This window comes from Macaca nemestrina, chromosome 2, assembly GCF_043159975.1.
Source record: "Macaca nemestrina isolate mMacNem1 chromosome 2, mMacNem.hap1, whole genome shotgun sequence".
NCBI lineage: Eukaryota > Metazoa > Chordata > Mammalia > Primates > Cercopithecidae > Macaca > Macaca nemestrina.
Window position 1 is genome coordinate 128,095,069 of NC_092126.1, and position 21,080 is coordinate 128,116,148.

Consider the following 21,080-nt stretch of genomic DNA (forward strand, 5'->3'; position numbering starts at 1 on the left):
ATGCTCCTCACATTGTAGCTGATAAAAAAGGCACCCCTCAAAGTTGTGCAGTGTACAACCCGTGTGGTTGTACAGAACATCCCTGATGACCATGCCATGGTGAGGGTGCAGAAACTGTGCTTCTCTAGGCAGATGCCTGGATTATTTCTCAAAAAGAGGATGGTGCCATATCCCACAGACCTAGCAGGAAATACACCTTGCCAACCAACTGGTGGGTTTTAGTAGTTCACATAGGGGACTATTAAAAGGGGAAGCAAAAGGCAAAGTGCACACTCAAGCAAACAAGAGTTCTGAGGTGGTGACCAAGGACTGCTAAGAAAGAAGGGGTATCCTGTAATGGGGGGCTCCTACACATCCCATTCAGTTGGCTGAGAGGCTGCCCTGTGGCACACTCTCTGACCTCAGGTCAAGACGAAACTAGGTGTGGGAGAAAAGTGGAAACCTGTGCCTGCATCAGTGGATATCAGGTAAAATGGTAGCTGAATGAATGGATGTGAGACGAGGTGGGAGCAAGAAAGGAGATGAGGGCTGTGATTTAGGGGAGCCTGAAGGGTGCTGTCTTACCAAGTGACCACCCAGCTTACTGTTGAACAAGCGCGCTTTTGATCATAAAAGTAGGAACAATTAATAATTACACGAAGACTACCCTAGGCAAACAGGAGGCGTGGCCACCCTTTTCCTGATTTGATCAATTAAGGTAATTGCCCAGTTACTGTCATCCTTCACTCTCATTCTTGCTGCTGCAGAGACATTCTGAGCAGGCTGTCAGCAGGCCTTGCATATATGGGAAACATGAAAACTTTTGGTGAGGTTTCTCCCCACCTCCAGCTGCCCTGGGCATCACTCTGCCAATGACAGGCCTCCTATAGGATACCATAGGAATATCATAGGAGATACTCCTATGATATAGAGTATCTCTATATCTCTATATCTGATATAGAGGCCCAGGCCAGGCTGTCTCCTGAAGCCTTGTATTCTTCCACAGAGTTTAACAGCAATATTTGAGTAAGGTTTTTAAAAAACCCATCTGCACGACACATGCAAAGAAGTAAATTTTAGGCATATTTTGCATGATCAGAGAAGAATTTCTTCAGTGCACATGTGGCAAGGTTTTTCTATTCTTTGGGATGCAAAAGGAATTGTAAACAGAGTCTGCATTTTCATGATTGTCTCTAGCATTTTCAAAAACTGGCTAAAGCACGAACAGTCAGCTTAGACTCATTTCTGAACACTCTCTTACTTTCTGCTCCTTGGAGCAGGGTCGAGTTTAGCATGACACAAAGAGGGAGATGGAGAGAGCAGGCCATGGTAGGTCTGAAACAAAGAGAATCAAGAGGTCATACTGAGGGGGAGAGAGAGACAGATGAGGGAGTCTCCTCTTCCTTCTATCTCTGACATTGCCAATCCCCAAACCGTAATTGGTAATAGATAACACTATTATCTCCAGTTTTCTCAGAACAACTCTGCAAAGTTATTTTATCCCCATTCTACAGATGGATAATCCAAGGCTCAGAGAAATCAAAAATCCTTGCTCCAAGTCCCTTGGCTAATGTGTGGCAGCGCTGGGATATGAATCAAGTCTGTAGAATTTTATGATCTCTAGGGTTCCAAATAACTCATGTGGTTCAAGAGCTGTAAATCTGAAATGTAACTGCTTTAGGATTTCCTCCCTGCCACTGTCTGGTGGGAATATAAAGGTAAAGAAGGAAAACAGCAAAAAGACTGAGTAGATGGAGAGGATGAGTTTCCCAAAGAAAAGAAATTACTGCAAACAATGGAAGTAATCCATGAGGAAGCGAGGGAAGGGGAAGACAGGGATGGGTGGCTGAATCTCAATGGGTTAAAGAATGCGTTCTAGTATTTCATACTGGTTTAACAGAACAAACTTAGCATCAAGTCTTGCTTCTTCTACTTGCTAGGTGCTAGGTATATGACACTTGGGCAAATGACATAGACTTTCTGAACCTCAGTTTTTTCACCTGCAAAATGGGATGATGATAATAATAATACTCACCTTGTCTGGTGGTTAAAAAGATTAAGTGAAGCAATGAACAAAAAGTACCCAGCACAGTGCCAGGGGTACAGTCTAACTGTTCTCCAAACCATACCCTTTCTTTGTGTTCTGAAAAGCTCTTCGTGGTGGGGGATTTCCTGTCTTATCTTTCATTATCTCTGCACCTCAAACGGCATGCATTTTGTTTTTTATGTAAACATCAGTGGATGTGGTTTTGCTTTCTAATTCTTCCCCACCTTTTCTACAATTTAATCTTCTGTTCTGGAAACAGAGGTTACCTCCTACAAAACTTCCCTGGCTGAACTTTTCCCCATGGACACAATGTTTTCTTTAACCAAACATTAACTTGAAGCCAGGGAAAAAGCAAGTCTTGTCCACTTCTGCATGGACCATCAACGGAGCAGTTTCTTCAGATACTATTCCTTTTTTTTTTAATGTTAGAAATCTTTCACTAATTAATCAAGGTTTCACATGAATGCCCATCTTCTACCCGACAGCCGAAGTCATAGAAAGAGGAAAAATACAGAGTAGGTTCTACCTAAAGTCTGCCCTGTGGCTATTTAAACAAATACAGAATGACCAAATCTGGACAAAAATGACATATTTAAAATATTCCTTCTATCTCCCCCTCCTTCTGTGAAAGATATCTGAATGCATTTGGCCCATGGCCTGTTACTTTTTTTTTTTTTTTTTTTTTTTTTGAGGCGGCCAGACTTGGAACACTCAGTAACGCAGACAGACGTAGGAATTGCTTAAAAACAAGAAGTTCTCCCACCCTTGTTGGAGCGAACGCGCGAGTCTAACATTGAACCTTTTGGGAAAGAGCCAGCATTGTAACCGTGCTCGATGACTTCTCTGGCTTTATAGGGAACAGATGTGATGATAGCAAGGGGCACACATGTGAAATGCCTGGCAGGTACCCCTTCGTGGCTCTACTTACTTCTTGCCATTCCTCTGCCCTCCAAGTGTAGAGGGGACACCGTGGGCCTTGGCAGTCGCGTTCCGACTCCGGTCTGGTGTAGGGGTTGCACTCGGTCTCTCTGGCTATTTTATGTGTTCCGATCTGACAGCCCACATGCCTCTGCTGTACGCCTCGGCCACAGGACACAGAGCACTAAGAAGACAGAGGACGTAAGTGGGAGCTTCGGCTCATTTATTTTTGGGGGGGGGTGGGGGGTGTCGAGGGTCACAGAGGAGGGGAATGCACTCCTAATCCAATGACTTTCATAGCTACCACATCGCTTTCTAATTTTCAATGAAAGGGATCCCAGATCATGTCTTAAACTTGGAAACTCACTGCTTATCTTATCCATGCTGGAGAGTGAGGAAGGTGCTCAAGTTTGGAGGAATCCCTCAAGTTAATGAAATTCTTGAAGGATTGAAGAGGTTGATAGAAATCATTATAAAACATTTAGCACAACCTAGAAATAGTGCTGCCATGAGAAATGAAAACTTGAAATGATTTCTATCCTGGAGGATTTGAGATTCATGAAAACTGGAGAGACAGTGTTGTACAAGAAGAATTTCTTGGCAGATTAAAAATATAACCCAAGGAGAGTAAACCACTGAAGATTTTAGGACCTTATAAGTAGAATTATTTTCTCCAGTCTCTTCCTTTTCTTGCTCCTATTCATGGAGATAAGGGAATATTTTTTTAACCACAGAATTCACTAAAGAATTTGTGTCTATTTACAACCTCAGATGAATATATGAAGAATAAAAGCTGACAGGAAAAACCATTTCCTTGGGCTTAATGTTTTCAGCCCTTGAAAAATATTGTTAATCATGTTGAAACATTTTGTTGACCAAGTTGCAAAACATCATATTAAATCTGCAATTAACTTTCCTCTAAATTAATTTTTTAATAGTTTCCTCATTGCTGGGTTTCATAATCTCACTTATGGCCAGGCCAAGAATTATTGTCTTGATTGAGGTTTTGACAGCCAGAAACTAAAGGCAACATTTGGAAAGAATGGCATATTATTACACTTAGCTATTAAAAATTAGTTCCAAATTTTGTGATAGCTCCATCCCCATTTATTGGTCTGGTGTTGAGAAAACAAGCTTAACGTACATTAAAGCCATATTCCTAGGAGGAAATCTTCTTAAAGAATAGAACCATGCTCTTTCAAACTTGAAAAAATTATTTTCCAATTAACCTGTAGCATCATTCAACTTTCTCTGAGGCTATTAATGGAAATTTACTATCAAGAATCACATCCAAATGGATTCTGCTGAATGTTAATTTTCTCTCCATTTCAGATTTTAAGAAAACAGGTAATTATATTTAGAAGGTAACTTGGGAAAGCATATTGTTTCAGATAAATCTATGCCAGAGAGGAGAACCATATGTTCACATCAAAGTTAGCTGAACAGAAGAAAATATTTTGGATCAACGTAGCTACTATTGTTTGGGTTCAATTGTATTAATTGGATTGAATGAGTATGTGACCCACAAGAAATCAGACTTTTAAAGTCATTATGTCCTGGGTGTAATGGGAGGGTTCCTGAACACAAGTGATAACCCTATCTATAGAGAATGGCCATTTAATGCTTATTAGAGCTACATGAATAATATTTCCTGTTGATTACATTGGAAAAGAATGTACTGTAACATGGTAGAGTTACCCCATAAATGACAGAAATGTTCAAACATTATCATCATCAATAAACAACAACCAAAAAGTCTTTTTTGACTATTTCAATTTGAGGTCTTAAATATAAAAGAACACATTTCTGGAACAATATATCCAAATAGAAATACTGAAAGAATATTGTAAACAAATTTGAGTTTGGCATAGGGCTTAAATATATGCAGAATCCCATAATGTTTTAACAACCTAAAGAAAAATGAAAACATATTTAAAGACTTTTAGAATGTATAAGACTATTCAGGCTACTAGATAAATGAAACCTCTTTTTGATGCTATTGTAATTGAAAAAATTACTTATGGTTCAATGAAGGCACGGTACTAAGAGCCATAAGTATCCAACATTTAAAAAATCACTTCCTACAGTGTTTGATAATTTTTCAAAAGACAAATTAAGACACAGGAAGGTTCAATTATACAATATGCCATTCTGGCTTCTGATTTTCCTGATGTCAAAGCCAGCTTTGAAATACCACATTCAAAAGTTTCTACATGACTTAAGTGCTCACAGCAAGGTACAAGCCTGCCTTTCTGAATAACGCATTCACAGTAATCTTTGCTCAAAATGAGGTGCACTCCATCGGAGTTAGTTTTCTGTGTTCCACTTTTCTTCCTGTGCTGTCTCAAGGGAGGCAACAGTTTGCATACAGAGCCAGCCAGGCTTGCTTGGAATTCTGAGAGATTTGTGCAGGCACCCCCATGAATAAAACAGCATCAGAAAGACCTCTGTGTGACCCTGGAGGCAGTGATGGTGGTGGAATGTGTGTGTGTGTAAATCCAAGTTTTCTTGTTCTGTTCAGTACGCCTTTTAGTTCGTTTGCAGATGAAAACGAACTCTGAATGGCCTCTATTAATGTGCTCCCTCCACAGCCATCATCCCACCACCACAGTCTATTCGTGCAGGTTTGAAAGTAGATGTTTTTCGGTCTGAACTACTGAGCTGGGAGCTATGTTTCATCTCTCTCTACTCCCCACTGTGCAATGCTAGTATGCAGAACTCACCAACTTAAAAAGGGAACTTGATGCTTATTTCCATAGAGAGAAAGAATCTCCATGGAACTTTTGATGTTTAGGAAATCATAATACATACTTGAAAACCTAGAAAGAGTTTTAAAGTACTTTCTTCCAGGATTACTGCTGAAATTATGGTGATGACATTAAAGCAGCGATTAGTTTGAAAAATAACTATATAAACCAACTTTTATAAGCAATAATAACAATAATACAAACTTTTACTAAGCATTTACTATATGCTAGGCTTTCTATACTAGCATACAGTATATGCTAGTATACTGAGGTTTCTCAATTAAATAATTCTTTTTTTGTGTGGGGGTTGTCCTGTGCATTGTAGAAAGTTTAGCAGCATCCCTGGTTTGTACCCACCAGATGCTAGTTGCATTCCTCCTCATTCCCCCCAAAGTTGTGACAAACAAAACTGTCTCTAGACAGTCCCAAATGTCCCGTGGGGTACAAAATCACCCCCAGTTCAAAGCTTAGCTCTAGGCTAAGCATTTTACATAAAATACCTCTGATACTTCCCAATAAACCTTTTAGGCAGATACTCCATAAACAAATAAAACAAAAAACAGAGATAATCACCCTAACTCAAGCGAAAACAAAACCAAAAACACAAAGTAAAATTTGTCTTAGACAAGGTAGCATAGCTACTGTGAATGTGCATTTGTGATCCCAGTTTTTAAATTGGTGCTAATATGATGCAGTCTTTTATACTAGGTCAGTGAGGGTGTGGGTGAGAGGCCTGTCTTCAGACAATTCAATATCAATGCTCATGCTTCAAATAAAAACAAAATAAATGGAAAGCACAAAATACTAAAGCAACTCTGGTTCTCCTCACTGACCACATGCATATGGCTTCCTTAATTTCTCAAATAACACAAGCCACACATTTGCCACATTTCTCTATTAAACACTGGAAGGACACTTCAGAATGATACCACAACCCAGCTGCTCTAACTGTAATTATAAGAAAAGTCTTAATCAAGAATGGATGGTATATTCCTAATGTAATTCGCCAGTTTCTATTTCAGCATTAGCACTGAAGATCTTTTAAAACTTAATGCTTACTTCATTGAATGTAAGACAACACTGATTGCAAGACACATCATTATATTTTGTAGCACTAAGAAAGACAACAAGGGCTGTTAAGGAAATCATGACATTCCATAGTTTGTGAAGCCCATCCTGACCACAAACGTGTTAAACTGTGAAAAAGACCTGCGTCTCAGGACTGATGAATGACTTGATTGAATGAACTCATGAGTGATGAATGTGTTGGTGTGTTACTTTCATTATAATCTGATAATTTATTCTTTTTATTTTTGATCTTTATTTTAAAAACTCTATAGAGATAGTATACGTTAAAAAAGTTTTACTGTGAAACGCTTTTGCATTATGGGAATATAGAGTCTTCACATTTGTCAGTCTGAATCAAGAACTTGATGCTAATTTTTGTCTTAAAAATTCATAGGCATTCCTTAGCTCTTGATTAAAAATATCCAAACAAATTAAATGTAACCTTTTCGGAGAGAGAAAAACCCTTTGAGGCCCTAGTAAGGATAATTCTGCCCCCTTCAAGAAAAGCTGATTTTCTTTACAAATTCAAGATTTCAGAAGACACAGAAATGAAATATCCACTTTAAATCTCAAAACATCAATATTGGGGGACAGACTGTAAAGATTACCATGGCTATCCTAGTTTCTATCCCAATATTCTATGTATCATATTCTATGTATCAGACCTTTGGATGTGATGAGAAATTAAACCAGTTATTTTTCCTACCTTGAAGACAGGATGACTAGGCTGTAACTACTGGCAGAAAACAGGCCAGATATAAAATCTTCTAAATATTGCTGCAAGTGGACAATCATTACTCTTGCTTAATATCACAGCCTTAGGGATATTCTTGTTTACCACTGGATCATTAGGAAGCCAATAATCCTTAATCATGCAGACCGTCTTTCTCCATTAACCACTGGGTCTGATTATTTTCAGGTACACTTCTAAATTACCCAAATTGAATTTTACCCATGCAGTACTTTGTCTTGCCTGCTTTTATAATTCATTTCTACAAATCAAATCAGGACATTATAAGGCTGGCCACAGACCATTATATAACTGTGTTTACTTGCATTTTCTACAAAGGTGACTTGATTTTTCCAAGCAATCATTTTGAACAGGTGCAGTTTTTTCTGGGGAGGCATTCTGATAATCCTATTACCTTATGTTGGCAAAAACCCCCAGGGTTTAAACCTAATCATTTCAGCTTTGTAAGCAATTTTAGGCTTCCCATCAAGATCACACGATGCTGGATTAAAACTCACTCTGTGTTTACCAATAAAGACCAAAATATTCTTTTAATTATCCTTTGTGAATATTGGCTTTTAACATGAGCATCACTTACGTGCTCTGAACTTAATATTCAGAGGTAAATACAAATAGATAAGTAGAGGCCAAGGAACATACAAAAGTAACAGATCATGAAAGTCCACAAGAGGACACGCTAATTAGCATGGTATCTTAAGTAATGCTAGCTGCGAGCTTTTACGTGAATCAAATAGCTCCAAAAAATAAAAGGGATGAAAGTTAACAGATGACAAGGATCACTTAGAAAAACATTAAGAAGGATGATTGGTATGATATACTGCCTTGAATATGCTCCCTGAAGGAAGGCAAAGGAGGAACTAGCTCTGGCTGGGTACAGATTTATTTTCTTATTGTTAAATTAAAACAAACAAAACCCCCGTGTTTCATTACGATCAAGGCCTTGAGAGGGATGAGGCCACTGTCCTGGGGATTGATGATGGAAGATATGGAGGGCAGTGATGCCAGATCAGGGCACTGAAAATACATTCAGGTTTCTGAAGGAATTTTCCATTAGTCATATTGAAATGGAGGATTCTCAAATCCTCCCCATGTTAATGTAGCTATGACCAAAGCTATTTTGGGGCCTTAAGAATCAAGATTCTGGCTGGGCGTGGTGGCTCACGCCTGTAATCCCAGCACTTTGGGAGGCCGAGGTGGGCGGATCACGAGGTCAGGAGATCGAGACCATGGTGAAACCCCGTCTCTACTAAAAATAGAAAAAATTAGCCGGGCGCAGGGGCGGGCGCCTGTAGTCCCAGCTACTCGGGAGGCTGAGGCAGGAGAATGGCGTGAACCCGGGAGGCGGAGCTTGCAGTGAGCCGAGATTGCGCCACTGCACTCCAGCCTGGGCGACAGAGCGAGACTCCGTCTCAAAAAAAAAAAAAAAAAAAAAAAAAAGAATCAAGATTCTAGGCTCTGGAAGAATCCATTCTAGAGCCCGCCAACCTTGAATCTAGATTCCCATCGATTATCTGGAGTCATCTGAATGATTCTCCACTGCATGGAAGCACCAGAAATACAGTAAAACCTCATTGATTCAGATTAGTGGAGAGAAGGAGCAGCATTAAATACAGAATATTTTAAAAGAAATTGAGCCTTATTACTTTTAAGTTAGCACCTTCAACCAAACTAAGAAAATGTGCAAGTGTAGAGTTACCAGATCTATTCTAAAGATTTGATATGAATGGCTTTAGTTCACATATCCAGTGTTTATAGATTAAACAGAAGCTTCTAAAGTTCCTGTTTCAAGTTCAACAGGGAAACTCACACCCAGTTCCTGACTAGCTTATGAAATGTTTAGAATTAGTGGAGTCTAACTGTAATCAGTGTCTTGGGCACTCACCCCCTTCTCCATCCCATACACACATCACACTTGCCCAAATAAAATGTTACTCTTGAGAGCCTACTAGATTCAAGACCCCTGCAAAGCACGGGGCATTCATGATTGCATTAAGTCGTCATAAGAGCCAGGTGTAGTAGGCTCGGGAAAACTAAATTACCCAAGGTCATATAGCTGGAAAATAACAGAGAACTCTCCCTCCTGTCCTTCACCTTTTGTAAATAAGCAAACGGGCAGAGGTATTTTCTAATACTTTCTGTTGATAGCCCTTTCTTCAAGAACCACCAAGGTAAACCAAGACTCAATTTCTGCCAGGTGACCATGGTCAGCTTCAGTGCAGTCTGAATTAGTAGTTTTCTAAGTGGTGATAATGCAATGCCATCAGTGAAGTATTAAAGGACTGCTCTGTGCTCCATCTGACCCCTATTTCCACTTAGAATTCACCCTCACTGCCACCCCTAATTATAGGTATCATCCAAAGCTCCAGAGGCTGAAGCCCAATGTCACACAGCTAGTAAGTATCCTGACTATCTAGGTAATGATTCTCCCCTCCCAGTCCCCGAGCTCCCCTCGGTAAAACCAAAACCGTGCATAGAAACACAAGTGAACACACTGGTGTCAGCCACGTGGCCAAAAGTAAGGAAGCAGTCAGTAGAGGAGAAGCATTGCTCACCTGACTCCAAGCGCCAGTTTTCCATTTGGGGCATCTTCCTCCTCGGCACTTTCTGTGCCCATGTGGCTTAGCCAGGTGTTTACAGTAATCACTTTCTAAATGGCTTCCATCTTTTGCCATGCAGTAAACATTTCGTTGTTTATGCCCTCGACCACAAGAGACAGAACACTGCAATATAAAGCAATGGCAAGGTTGTTGTTGTTTTTTAATCACATGGAGTTTGAGAAAAAACCTGTGTTGTGAGATGTTAAGACAATGCCTAACAAGAGTTACCATTCCCCTCTTTTACAGCACCAGTTTGGATAATATCTCAAGGCTCAATAGGGAAGGAAGGTGGCATTGAAAAAAAAAGTCCATAGCATTACAGCAGCAATCCTGTGTGGCATTTTGGCTCACTCAAGAGTGTGGGTAAATCCTGATCATTGGAGCCAAAAATAAAGCTCATGAACCTGAAATTACCATGAAATTCTGATTTTAAGAAGTCCTACTATGAAATAGTGAGATATTTCTTCAACAAAATGCCTTGTGATTCACTGATTGGGATAAAGGTGCATTTCCAAAATACAACTATGTTCAATTTCTTCATTAAATGATTTAAGAATAAAACTCTTCAACCGTTTTCCAGAAGATAAGCTCTCATTTTCCCAGTCCATTGGGAAGAGGTGAAAAAGGCACGTTAGAAACTGAAAGGTAAGCTAGCAGGTAAGTCTGTGCCAATTTTGGGAGGGAGGCATTACCTTTCAACTTTGATCTGCAGATTCACTGGACTGTTTTAAATGTGACCTTGTCTGACCACATCTGAGAAACTTGACTTTGATTTCAGATTAGGTTTCTCAGAAAGGTTTAGGAATCAAAGTGCCCATGGAGTCGGGACAAAAATTTGATATGACAGCTTTTTGTAAAACAGGCAAGAGGCTGGCCCCAGTTGAGTGTGCTGAGATATGCAATGTCCATTGCCTCATTAGTGATTACAGAAGTCATTACCACTCAGATCATAAGCTGCTGGCTCAGGTTTTCAAGACACATTATTTCCCAATATAATGGTCTTGCTTTTTAGAGGGAAATGAGTTTAAGAATGAAGAACAAAATGTGAAAACGCAATGAAAACAGATTTTAAGTGTCACTTCCTTCCATTCAATATTTCTTATTTCCCCCACTAACTTTGTGATTTTGTTAAATTACCAACATGCCCTTTTATGCCTAATAAATAGCACCATGTGAAACATGTAGCCTCACATTAATTCAGCCACTATTACCAAGCATGCTCACAGTTATCCATTCATAAATGTACCAGACATGTTTTTCTAGTAAACACAAACCACTATAAAATTTTCAATAGTTGCTCATAGAGAAATGTAAAGTATGCATATTAATACATTTGGCTTTAATTTTTTTAACTTTAGGAGGTAAAAATATTGCTGTTTTCATTTGGGCTCTAATTTTATGAATATTATGATTTGGAGTAGTCATTCTGAAAATCTTAATAGAGTATACAGGATGGAAGGAAGGCACCCAACTTGAAATCTCTATACCAAAACAAAAATATTCATCATTCAGCCTATAGTGTTTGATCTATATAAAGACTTTGCGATATAATTCTAAAAGGCTTTTAGAATGAAGTTCCTAGAAGTATCTCCACAAACTCTAAAAGTGGACTGATGACTTGCACACAGATAATTCCTATTAATAGTGACCAATTTTAATATTTTAAAATGTTTCTCCAAAAAGAAAATAATATAAGGGTTCAATTGAATTCGGAATGAATTCATTTATTTATGCGACAAACATTTATAGAGCACCTACTATGTTCCAGAAATTATGCAAAGTACTAGAAATATAGTGATAAACAAAACTGACAAGTCTCTACCTTCATGGAGCTTACAGACCAGTGAGGGAAACTGACATCACTTAAGTGATGACAAAAATAAATATATGGTTATTCATTGAGATAAGTACTAGGAAACAAACAGGCTGGAGTGGTTGGAAGAGGGCTCACTGAGGGGCTTCCTGGGGTCAGGCAGCAAAGCTATGAACTACAATTATGAGTTTGGATTTTATTCTGCACAAGATGAAAGATCACTGAAGAGTTTCAAGTCAGAGTAAGACATGGTCTGATTTTTTGTTTCAAAACATTTACTTTGTTGAGTAGAGCCCAAATGGGAATACAGTGTGAGTGGAAATGAGAAACTGACTCAGGAATGCTTGGATAGGGGAAGTTGGTGGATTTAAGATGTATTTTTTTTTTTTTTGAAGTAGAAATGATGGATCTACTCTAGGGTGGAGAGGAAAGGGCAGTATCAGGGATAACTTTCAGGTTTCTGGTTTGGGCCACTGGGTAGACAGTGATAACACTTACAGAGATGGGGGAAAACTGGGAGATACAGCATTGGGAATCAAAGATACATTTATTTCTAGGAAATGAGTTAAACTTAAAGGATATAGAATTATGGGTGATAAAATTTGCTTGACTAGGGTAAAGAAACGAACATGGGTGACCTTAACACAAGTCTATCTGTAAGGATACTCATTTCAATATACAAATAGTCCAAACAAGCTGTCTCTTAATATATAAGGGAAAAGAGAGTTGTTAGAAATATTAATTTAGCAATCTACTGTGGTCATCAGAAGGTACAGCCTAGGCCGGGCGCGGTGGCTCACGCCTGTAATCCCAGCGCTTTGGGAGGCCGAGGCGGGCGGATCACAAGGTCAGGAGATCGAGACCACGGTGAAACCCCGTCTCTACTAAAAATACAAAAAAAAAAAATTAGCCGGGCGCGGTTGTGGGCGCCTGTAGTCCCAGCTACTCGGGAGGCTGAGGCAGGAGAATGGCGTGAACCCGGGAGGCGGAGCTTGCAGTGAGCCGAGATCGCGCCACTGCACTCCAGCCTGGGTGACAGAGCGAGACTCCGTCTCAAAAAAAAAAAAAAAAAAAGAAGGTACAGCCTAAAAGTTGGCAACAATCTGTAGAAGAATAATTGGAAAAGGTACAACTCTCTCACATTTATGAGCCAGGCATTACCCTAAGACTTTATATGCATCATCTAATTTAATCATCCCAATAATCCAGTGAAACTCAGTAATAGAGGTAGGTACTATTAGTGGAGACCATTGGTGTTTTCAGAATGGCATAACTGCAGTGCTTTATATAGTGCTTCCCACATGATTTCAACACAAATCAATACATTTCTGTTGGAAACAATAAAAGCACAATGAAAAATAGTTAAATTATCACCAAACTTACTGATAAAAATTTATCTGAGGTATAACTGACATCTATTGCTCATGGAATGAAGATGAATGAAGTAGTTTCTACATACAATGCCTTATCTTTTTACTGTCTGGACTAGCTGCAACCTACCCATTCCAGTGTTTTGTTTTTGTTTTTAAATTTGGGGACTTGACTGGAATTGACTTGGAAAAAACAATGAAGCACTTGCCACACATATTATTTGCCTAATATTGTTAAGATCGAAAGGCAATTAGGAAATTCTCAAGGTATCTAATCTGATAGCAAACACTCTTCTTTTAATGCTTTCTAACTTACCAATGAAGAAAAGCAGCTGCTCATGGAAATGTTCAAATCTAACAGGTTTATTAATGGGTCTACTATGATTTGATAGAGGGGCTGTCATTTTGATCATCAAATAAACACAAGTTTCAGCTCTTACATTCTGAGGGACATTTCCATCTGATAATTTCCAGTCCTTTCTCAGGCACTGACTTTTACATCACCATGTGTCACTGAGACATAATGGTCAAATTTAGTGCGTCACCTAGTACATGCTGTTTATTGGTTACACATCTGACAAGTTCTTGATCTAGGGAATATTTAGTTCCTCAAATTGACAGCCAAAAAGCCTCCTACTTTGCCAATAGGACTCTCACTTTTTTTTCTTGGGAAACAACCCAACTTTGTGTAACAGAATGATTTTCCTCCCAACTTTGAGCAAGACTCCCAGACAATGTAATATCCGCTTGTTACTTAGCAGTACCAAGGTCAGCATCCCAAGTGCTTGGGTATTCAGGCTTTTGTTTCTGTGAGGTGGTTTGAAGGGGATGTTGAAATGTGGCATTTTGTTCAGATGTTGTCATAAAACTTTTCACTAATTAAGGTCTAAGTGCTTGAAATCCTTGCATTTCAATTTATCTGGTGGAAAGGAAACTTAAGACATGGGCCGTCTGTTCTTAACCTCTATCGAGGGCTCTCTCTCAAGCAGTAGCACTGGATATGGTGCAGACGAATTTGGGTTTGGTGTGCTGTCTCTGGTTTTAGGGGTGCCCCACATTGGTCCTTTCACCTATACCGAGGAACATGGTTTCTTAGTTATTGAGAAGCCAGAAAACAGCCCTGGTGCGTCTACCTGAATGAGAAGGGCTGGATAACTAAAGAGAATGGGATCCCTGGGGTTGCCAAGGCTGCCAAGAACCTGGACATCCAAAAGAAGATGGATTTCTACACAGAGCTGCTAAAGATACCATAAGGAACCAAGAAGGAATAAGAAGGGGAAGGTAGAGGTCAGAGATGTACACAGGATCTGGCCAGAAGGAGGCTTCTGGGTGGGGGTGGAAGATGCTGGGGCTTAGAAAAAGCAGGGGCAGCCGGGTGCAGTGGCTCACGCCTGTAATCCCAGCACTTTGGGAGGCTGAGGCAGGTGGATCACAAGGTCAAGAGATCAGGACCATCCTAGCCAACATGGTGAAACCCTTTCTCTACTAAAAATACAAAAACTAGCTGGGCATGGTGGCATGCACCTGTAGTTTTATCTACTCAGGAGGCTGAGGAAGGAGAATCGCTTGAAACTGGGAGGCGGAGGTTGCAGTGAGCCGAGATCCTCCACTGCACTCCAGCCTGGCGACAGTGCGAGTGAGACTCCATCTTAAAAAAAAAAAAAAAGAAAAGAGAAAAGAAAAAGCAAGGGATTAGAAAAACCACTAGAAGGCGATTGAATGAGGACCAGGACTGCCTGAGTTATGGCAGATGCCCACTACGCAAGGACTAATGGATGGGCCAGGGGGACAGCCCTAGCACAGTGTCTGGGCACAGTTCTATGTATCTAGGTGATTCCCATCTCCAATTGTTCTTTATCGATGAGAAAATCTGTATACATGAAATATGAAATGGGGGTACTGACCAACTAGTCCATATTTCCAACCACAGGACTGGCTGACAGCAGGTGAGAAATAACAAGCACTGAAAAGCCAAGAGAAATGTCATATACTAGAACCTATTACCAAGTTGTCAAGGCTCTTCTGATCTAAGGATTTTTGACAACAGATGGCTAACCATCACTCAGATAGGTGTTTTGAGACAGGAGACTGAATTACTATTCAAGGTCTTTCCTTTGTGAGTCTACAGACTATGAGAGTAACATTTAAATCACTTCATTTAAAAAATGTTCAGTTGTATCTTTTCATACAACAACAAGCTCTTCTTGATTCTACTCTCATTTTAACTTTAACAAAACATAAAATCACAGCTCATCTGGAAAGTATGTCATCAGAAAGGATGCAACGCGTATGCCCAAGGTTCAGGACTGCCTTTGCCAATTATAGTGACAAATGAAGTGAATACTGCCTGGGCGTCACACTGTTGGGGGAAGCAAAGGAGATGCCAGCCTGTACCTATTGTTCCACTGAAGAAAGACCATGAGCACAAGGATATAGATTTAGTGATCAAAGTTTCAAACGTTGCTCAGTGGAAGGCCTGGAAAACCATGTGGGGCTTACCACATGGAAAAAAGATAGTAGCTGCAACTCACATATGTTTACTTGCTGCTTTCCACACTGTAGTCAGTCAGCAAATATTTATGGAAATGAACGAACATATGAAAGCTATAGCCATCACAGAGGTGTACTATAAAGCAAATGTCATGTTTTTGTAAAGGTCGGAAAGAAAGAACCACCTGGAATCCGACTCACGGTGCTAACGCCGAACTCATTTGGCACAAGTTATTTAGATTCAAAAAGGCCACCCCAAGGGCACTCTCTTTCAGTTTGAGCAGAACTCCTGAAAATCATACTAGCTACCTTTCATTGTGTTCTTATTAAGAGCAGGATACTGGGCTAAAGAACATTGACTTCTCTCATTTAATTCCAGCAGCAGTCTGGTGGCTCAGGAGCTATTAGGATTTTTTTTATATCGATAAGGAGACTGAGGGTCAAAGAGGTGATGTCACTTGCCCAGGGTCACAGCACTAGGAAGGAGGAGAGTTAGGCTTTAAATACAGCATGGGCTGGTCACTCTGGTTCATGACTTTAATCCCAGAATTTTGGGAGGCAGAGGTGGGAGGATCACTTGAACTCAGGAGTTTGAGACCAGCCTGGGCAATATGACAAGACCCCATCTCTACAGAAAACAAAAAACAAAAAACATAAAAACAAAAAAAAGAGAAAGAAAAATTAGCTGGGCATCGTGCATGGCTATTGTTCCAACTGCTTGGGTGACTGAGGTAGGAACATTGATTTAGCCTAGGAGTTTGGGGTTAGTGAGCTATGACTGTGCTACTGCACTCCAACCTGGTTGACAGGGCAAGAAACACACACACACACACACACACACACACACACACACCCCAACCACTTTAATCCTTAAGCTACACTGGAAAAATGGCCTGGTTAAGACAACCAGTTGCTCACCTCTACTTACACCCACGGCAACAACAGAAAGCAAGGACCTCAAGAAATGTGTCTTAAGACTATTTTAGAGTTGCCTGATTCCTCAGTCTTCCAGGAAGAGAGTAGCTATGCAATGTTAATGGTTCTGACTTTAATACCTTTTCTCACAACACCTTTAGTGCCTGTGAAGAAAGACACTACAAAAAGCAAACATACAATCCCATAAATAAAGGGCCACATTTCCCCTTGGCTGAAGCGACACTACTTTTCTCTTGGCCATTTTTCAGGGTTTATTAACTCTTTGAGGCCTGCCAGATGCCACATAGTAAATTACTGTTTCCATTGACGGGTGAATGCTCTTTACATGGTCAAGAAGCAAAGGCTGCAGGTTGTAAATTTTGGCCCCCTGGCAATTCACCAAGGAAAAATCTCTCAAATGTTCAATCTGCAGGGCATCTCAAAGATTATCCTGTCCATCTATTTATTTTACAAATTCAAGACTAGAGAAAAGGAGACACGTTGTGCTCAAGGTCACACAGCAGGGAAGGAGAAAATGCAGGCTGAAGAAGCTTCTGTCCCTAGTACAGAACGCTATTTGGTTTCAGCTGCAATGGAGGCCTGGGGCTAGGTTCTGGTACTGTTCAAAAACCAGAGCTAACCACGCACTCTGATTCTTTCTCATTCCCAAGCAAGAGTGTAACAACCTCTTGTTCCAAAGCAACCAGTGAAGAGCAAATTCCAAGGGGTGGCTGTGCTTGGGTGCTGCCAACACAGGAAATGGCAGCTGGGGTGGTGGGGAGGGTGCATGTCTTCATTTTGCTCTAAAATGTTGCAAAGGTTTGAGAGTCAGACAGACCTGGGCCGCAATCCTACCTGTCATTTTACCAAGGTGCCACTAGGGGCAAGTGACTTCACCTCTCTCAGCTCAGATTTGTTCTCTGTAAGATGGAGAATAGTAGTATCTGTACCCAATGTCATTGTGCTACAATTAAATGAGATAATGCACGCAAAGCTCTTTGTGTTTCAGCCAGACGGCATACAAATGGTACATTGTTTTGGGCATCATCACTACTATTATTTCTATTCAGTGGACTCTTAGAATATCTCTTAACACCAAGTTTAAAAGGTGAGTTTTAAAAAAAATATTTGTTAACTAATGGAGTCTAACATTCTAACAGAGGCATGGATAGGTAAAGGTAGGACTTTGGCAAGATCTCATCCCCGTAAATGGGCAAAGTGCTTTTCTCTCCAAAGGTCCCAGAGAAATCAATCCACAGAGCAGTCATACATGTTGAAGATTCCTTCCATGGTGCCCCTTTCTCTCTTAGAGACTATTACTTATCAATATTGTCTCTTCTCACCAGAGTAAGAAGAAAGATGCTATATCTGAATGCCACATCCCTTTTCTCCTCCATCATTCCCTGCTTACACTTATTTTTTCTCAAGAACTCCTGAGTTTCTCCCTTGTCTTTTGTTATGCCATTTCTTTAAATGTCCTGAGTCACAGAAGCAGCGTCAATGATAACCATTACGGAATCCACAGTCACTCACTTCCCTGCCACGCCCTGCTCTGCTGTGAGAGTTGTCACAGTCCTTTGTCAAAAAACGTATCTCCTTATTGGCAATGAACCCACTTAGGGGAGGTTTTACAGGCTTCTCACAAAACGATAATGGCTCTGAACAGTGGCAGCGACAACCAAAATATTGAGGAAGAAGGGAGAGAAAGCTTTACCAGGAAACAAGGGCTGTGACTTCAGGGCGTAAAGCCAGTGTTGACAAGGCCTGCCTGATGGCTGTTTATGTCTGGGACCACCCTGGCACTTATTACCATGAAAAGGAGCTGAGAGCGCCTGAGATTGGCAGGGAACACCAAGGAAGAAAGCGGATGTGGGAGTCACGGTCATCCCAGCCGGATGGGGCATTAGGCCATCCTCCCGTCCCCACTGCCCCCCAACACTCCAGCCTTTGCAATGCTACAAAGGTCTAAGAAAAGGAACCAAGATTCACATGTCAACTCTTGGAGCACAGTCGAAGGCTGCTGTCAATATGAGAACCAAGTAGGTGGCCCTGCATATGCTTTGTAAGGGAGATGGCAGGGCCAGGCAAATAAAGGGAGACAGCGAGGGGCTCACACCTTCTACTCCCACCCCATCGCCCCCAGGAATATGGGGGATAGGGCTCTCCAGTTCCCCAACCTTTGATCTCACAATGTAACAACTTCATATTAGAAGGGAAAATAAATTTCAACATTAAATATAGCAGTATATGAAATTAGTTATGCAAGCTATGAAACCCAAGTTAGGGCTCTTTTTGTTGTGCAAGAGTGGAAATATTTTACAGTTGGTTTCCCCATCAAGAAAGGAACAAAAACCAAGGAAATCCACAAATGTAGCACCTGGCGAATTCTATCGTGGCTATATCCAGGGATACCCTGGAGAACTGAAGACAACAATCACCAGGCAGTACAGGGCTCCATTACCCAGTTGATTCCTCATTCCCAAACACATTGCCTGTTTTTGTAGGACTTCTTTTCCTTTTTAAGGTTTACTACACTGCCCTGCAAATGATTATTTGTAACCTGACATCAGCAGAATAATGATGTTCACATTTTTCAGGAAAGAGGTGAAGATAATACAAGGACCCACTCTGTGCCTGCCATGGGATTATTTATGAAAGCCGTCTGGAAGACAGGGAGGGCAGTGGGTGAGAGATTTGTTCCAGAGGTGAGTGAAGTTGTGTCTGATTAAGTAATTGGTGGGAAAGCTATGACTGGTAGAAACAGTGACCAAAGTTTCTTGGTACTCTCAAGGTGGACTGTGATTGAAGGCCTGGACTGGAGAGTTCAAGGCTACCTGGAGATGTCAGTCTGCTAGGAGATGACAGTGCTGGGGCAGACCCACTTGACATGACTTATGCTACTGTCAAAAGCAGTCAGGGGACAGAGCTGGAAAGCTTCAGCCACCCTCTGAAATGCTTCTGTAGAGAAGCGATCCATGTACCTAACCAATGTCTGCCCCCTGGATCTTGTCCTCATCCCAAAGAACTATCTATGTGTCAACAAGTCATTTAAAAGACACCGGGGACACAGTTCATTCCATTGCTTCCTCCAGTCTTGCTTTCTCTGACTGTCTAGCTCTTCCTATGTTAGCTCGATGTGAAAGGAGCATCTTTACAGGCCAGCATGTCAGGTAGACTATCCTGAAAATTTTATAACATTTTTTTGGGGAGCAGCTTATGTAATTAATTTACTTGTGGGTGGATATTAATGCCAACTCCAGAACTAAGATGTGCACATGTGTCTGAGCCTGTATCCAGAGAAATGTATCTCAGCAGCAGGGATAAAGGTCATTTTAACCATTATCGAATTAGATGCTCATCCTCCAATTTAGCATTGCTCTATCGGGAGTTTGGACAGCACACAGTCACTCTCAATATGCATTATTCAAATCCTTTGTGGCTTTTCTTGTCTCCTTTTCCTGCCTTCCTTTTGGTTAAAAAAAAAAAAAAAAAAAAAAAAAAGGCTCAAAAGTACCACTATGAAAGGATGGGATGAGAAGAAATAACCAGAGAAAATGTAAATGGCTCACAACACGGAAGACTTGGCATTTTCAAAGGCTAAAATTATGTTTGATGGTTTTCTGCAAATTCAACTGATTACTACACTACTCTGAGATGTATTCAGATGGAAATCGAAAGATCGAGGCAGAAGGGTGTAGTAGCTATGAACACAGTGTTAGGACAGTCAGACCTGGTCTGACTGGAGATATCTTTCTTTATTATTTTTTGCAAGATACTTAACCACTGCAAGCATCTATATTCAATTCTGTTTAACAGAGATATGAAATGATGATGCCTACGCATCTCAAACTTAACATGTTCAAAATGGAAGTCCTGATCTTCCTCCACAAATCTGTTCTTCCTGTAGGCTTCCCCATTTTAACTGGTGGCAACTCCATCCTTTCACCTGTCCAGTCCATAAAACTTGGGAGTCATTTTGACCCCTTTCTGACTCTTGCACCCCATAGTCAAACTCTCAGCTAATCCTTTGGCACTATCTCAAAAATTCTTCTGAATCCTACCACTTCTTACCACTTCCCTTGTGACCACTGTCATCTGAGCAATGCTTTCTCTCATCTGAGTTACTACAATGGTCTTCTTCCATCTGTGTTCCTCGTGTACCCTCTGCTAAATTCAGAAGCCAGAGTCAACCTTTAAAAGCAAATTCATGTTCCTACTTAGTGCCTCCACCCACCCTTTCACTGCCAATCCCTTCCTATCTCACTCAAAGTGAAAACAAAAACTTCTTCCAATAGGCTAACCCTCCTTCCTCTCCTTGCCCAACAGTCTGCCTTCATGTTCGTCTCCCTCAGTTTTATCTGTAATTTTCTATCCTATCATTCACA

The 21,080-nt window shown here is 40.6% G+C and overlaps 1 protein-coding gene and 1 long non-coding RNA gene across 6 annotated transcripts in view; one reads left to right on the forward strand and one right to left on the reverse strand.

The window, feature by feature from the left end:
- The window catches only part of LOC105483473 (ADAM metallopeptidase with thrombospondin type 1 motif 9), a 176,159-nt gene that overhangs the window by 43,997 nt on the left and 111,082 nt on the right, over window positions 1-21,080 (reverse strand). For 2 of the 3 annotated variants that reach the window (XM_011744381.3, XM_011744376.3), the window contains 2 exons: window positions 10,063-10,230; window positions 2,955-3,128 (listed from right to left, as the gene is read on the reverse strand). In XM_011744381.3, the coding sequence (XP_011742683.2) occupies window positions 2,955-3,128; window positions 10,063-10,230 (342 nt within the window). The remainder of the gene's footprint in view (window positions 1-2,954; window positions 3,129-10,062; window positions 10,231-21,080) is intronic. The other variant, XM_024793341.2, reaches the window with a different exon arrangement.
- LOC105483468 (uncharacterized) overlaps window positions 3,056-21,080 on the forward strand; it is a 28,076-nt gene continuing 10,051 nt past the window's right edge. For 2 of the 3 annotated variants that reach the window (XR_988316.2, XR_988335.2), the window contains exons 1-3: window positions 3,056-3,145; window positions 10,354-10,764; window positions 19,293-19,400. This is a non-coding gene — a long non-coding RNA (uncharacterized lncRNA). The remainder of the gene's footprint in view (window positions 3,146-10,353; window positions 10,765-19,292; window positions 19,401-21,080) is intronic. The other variant, XR_988327.2, reaches the window with a different exon arrangement.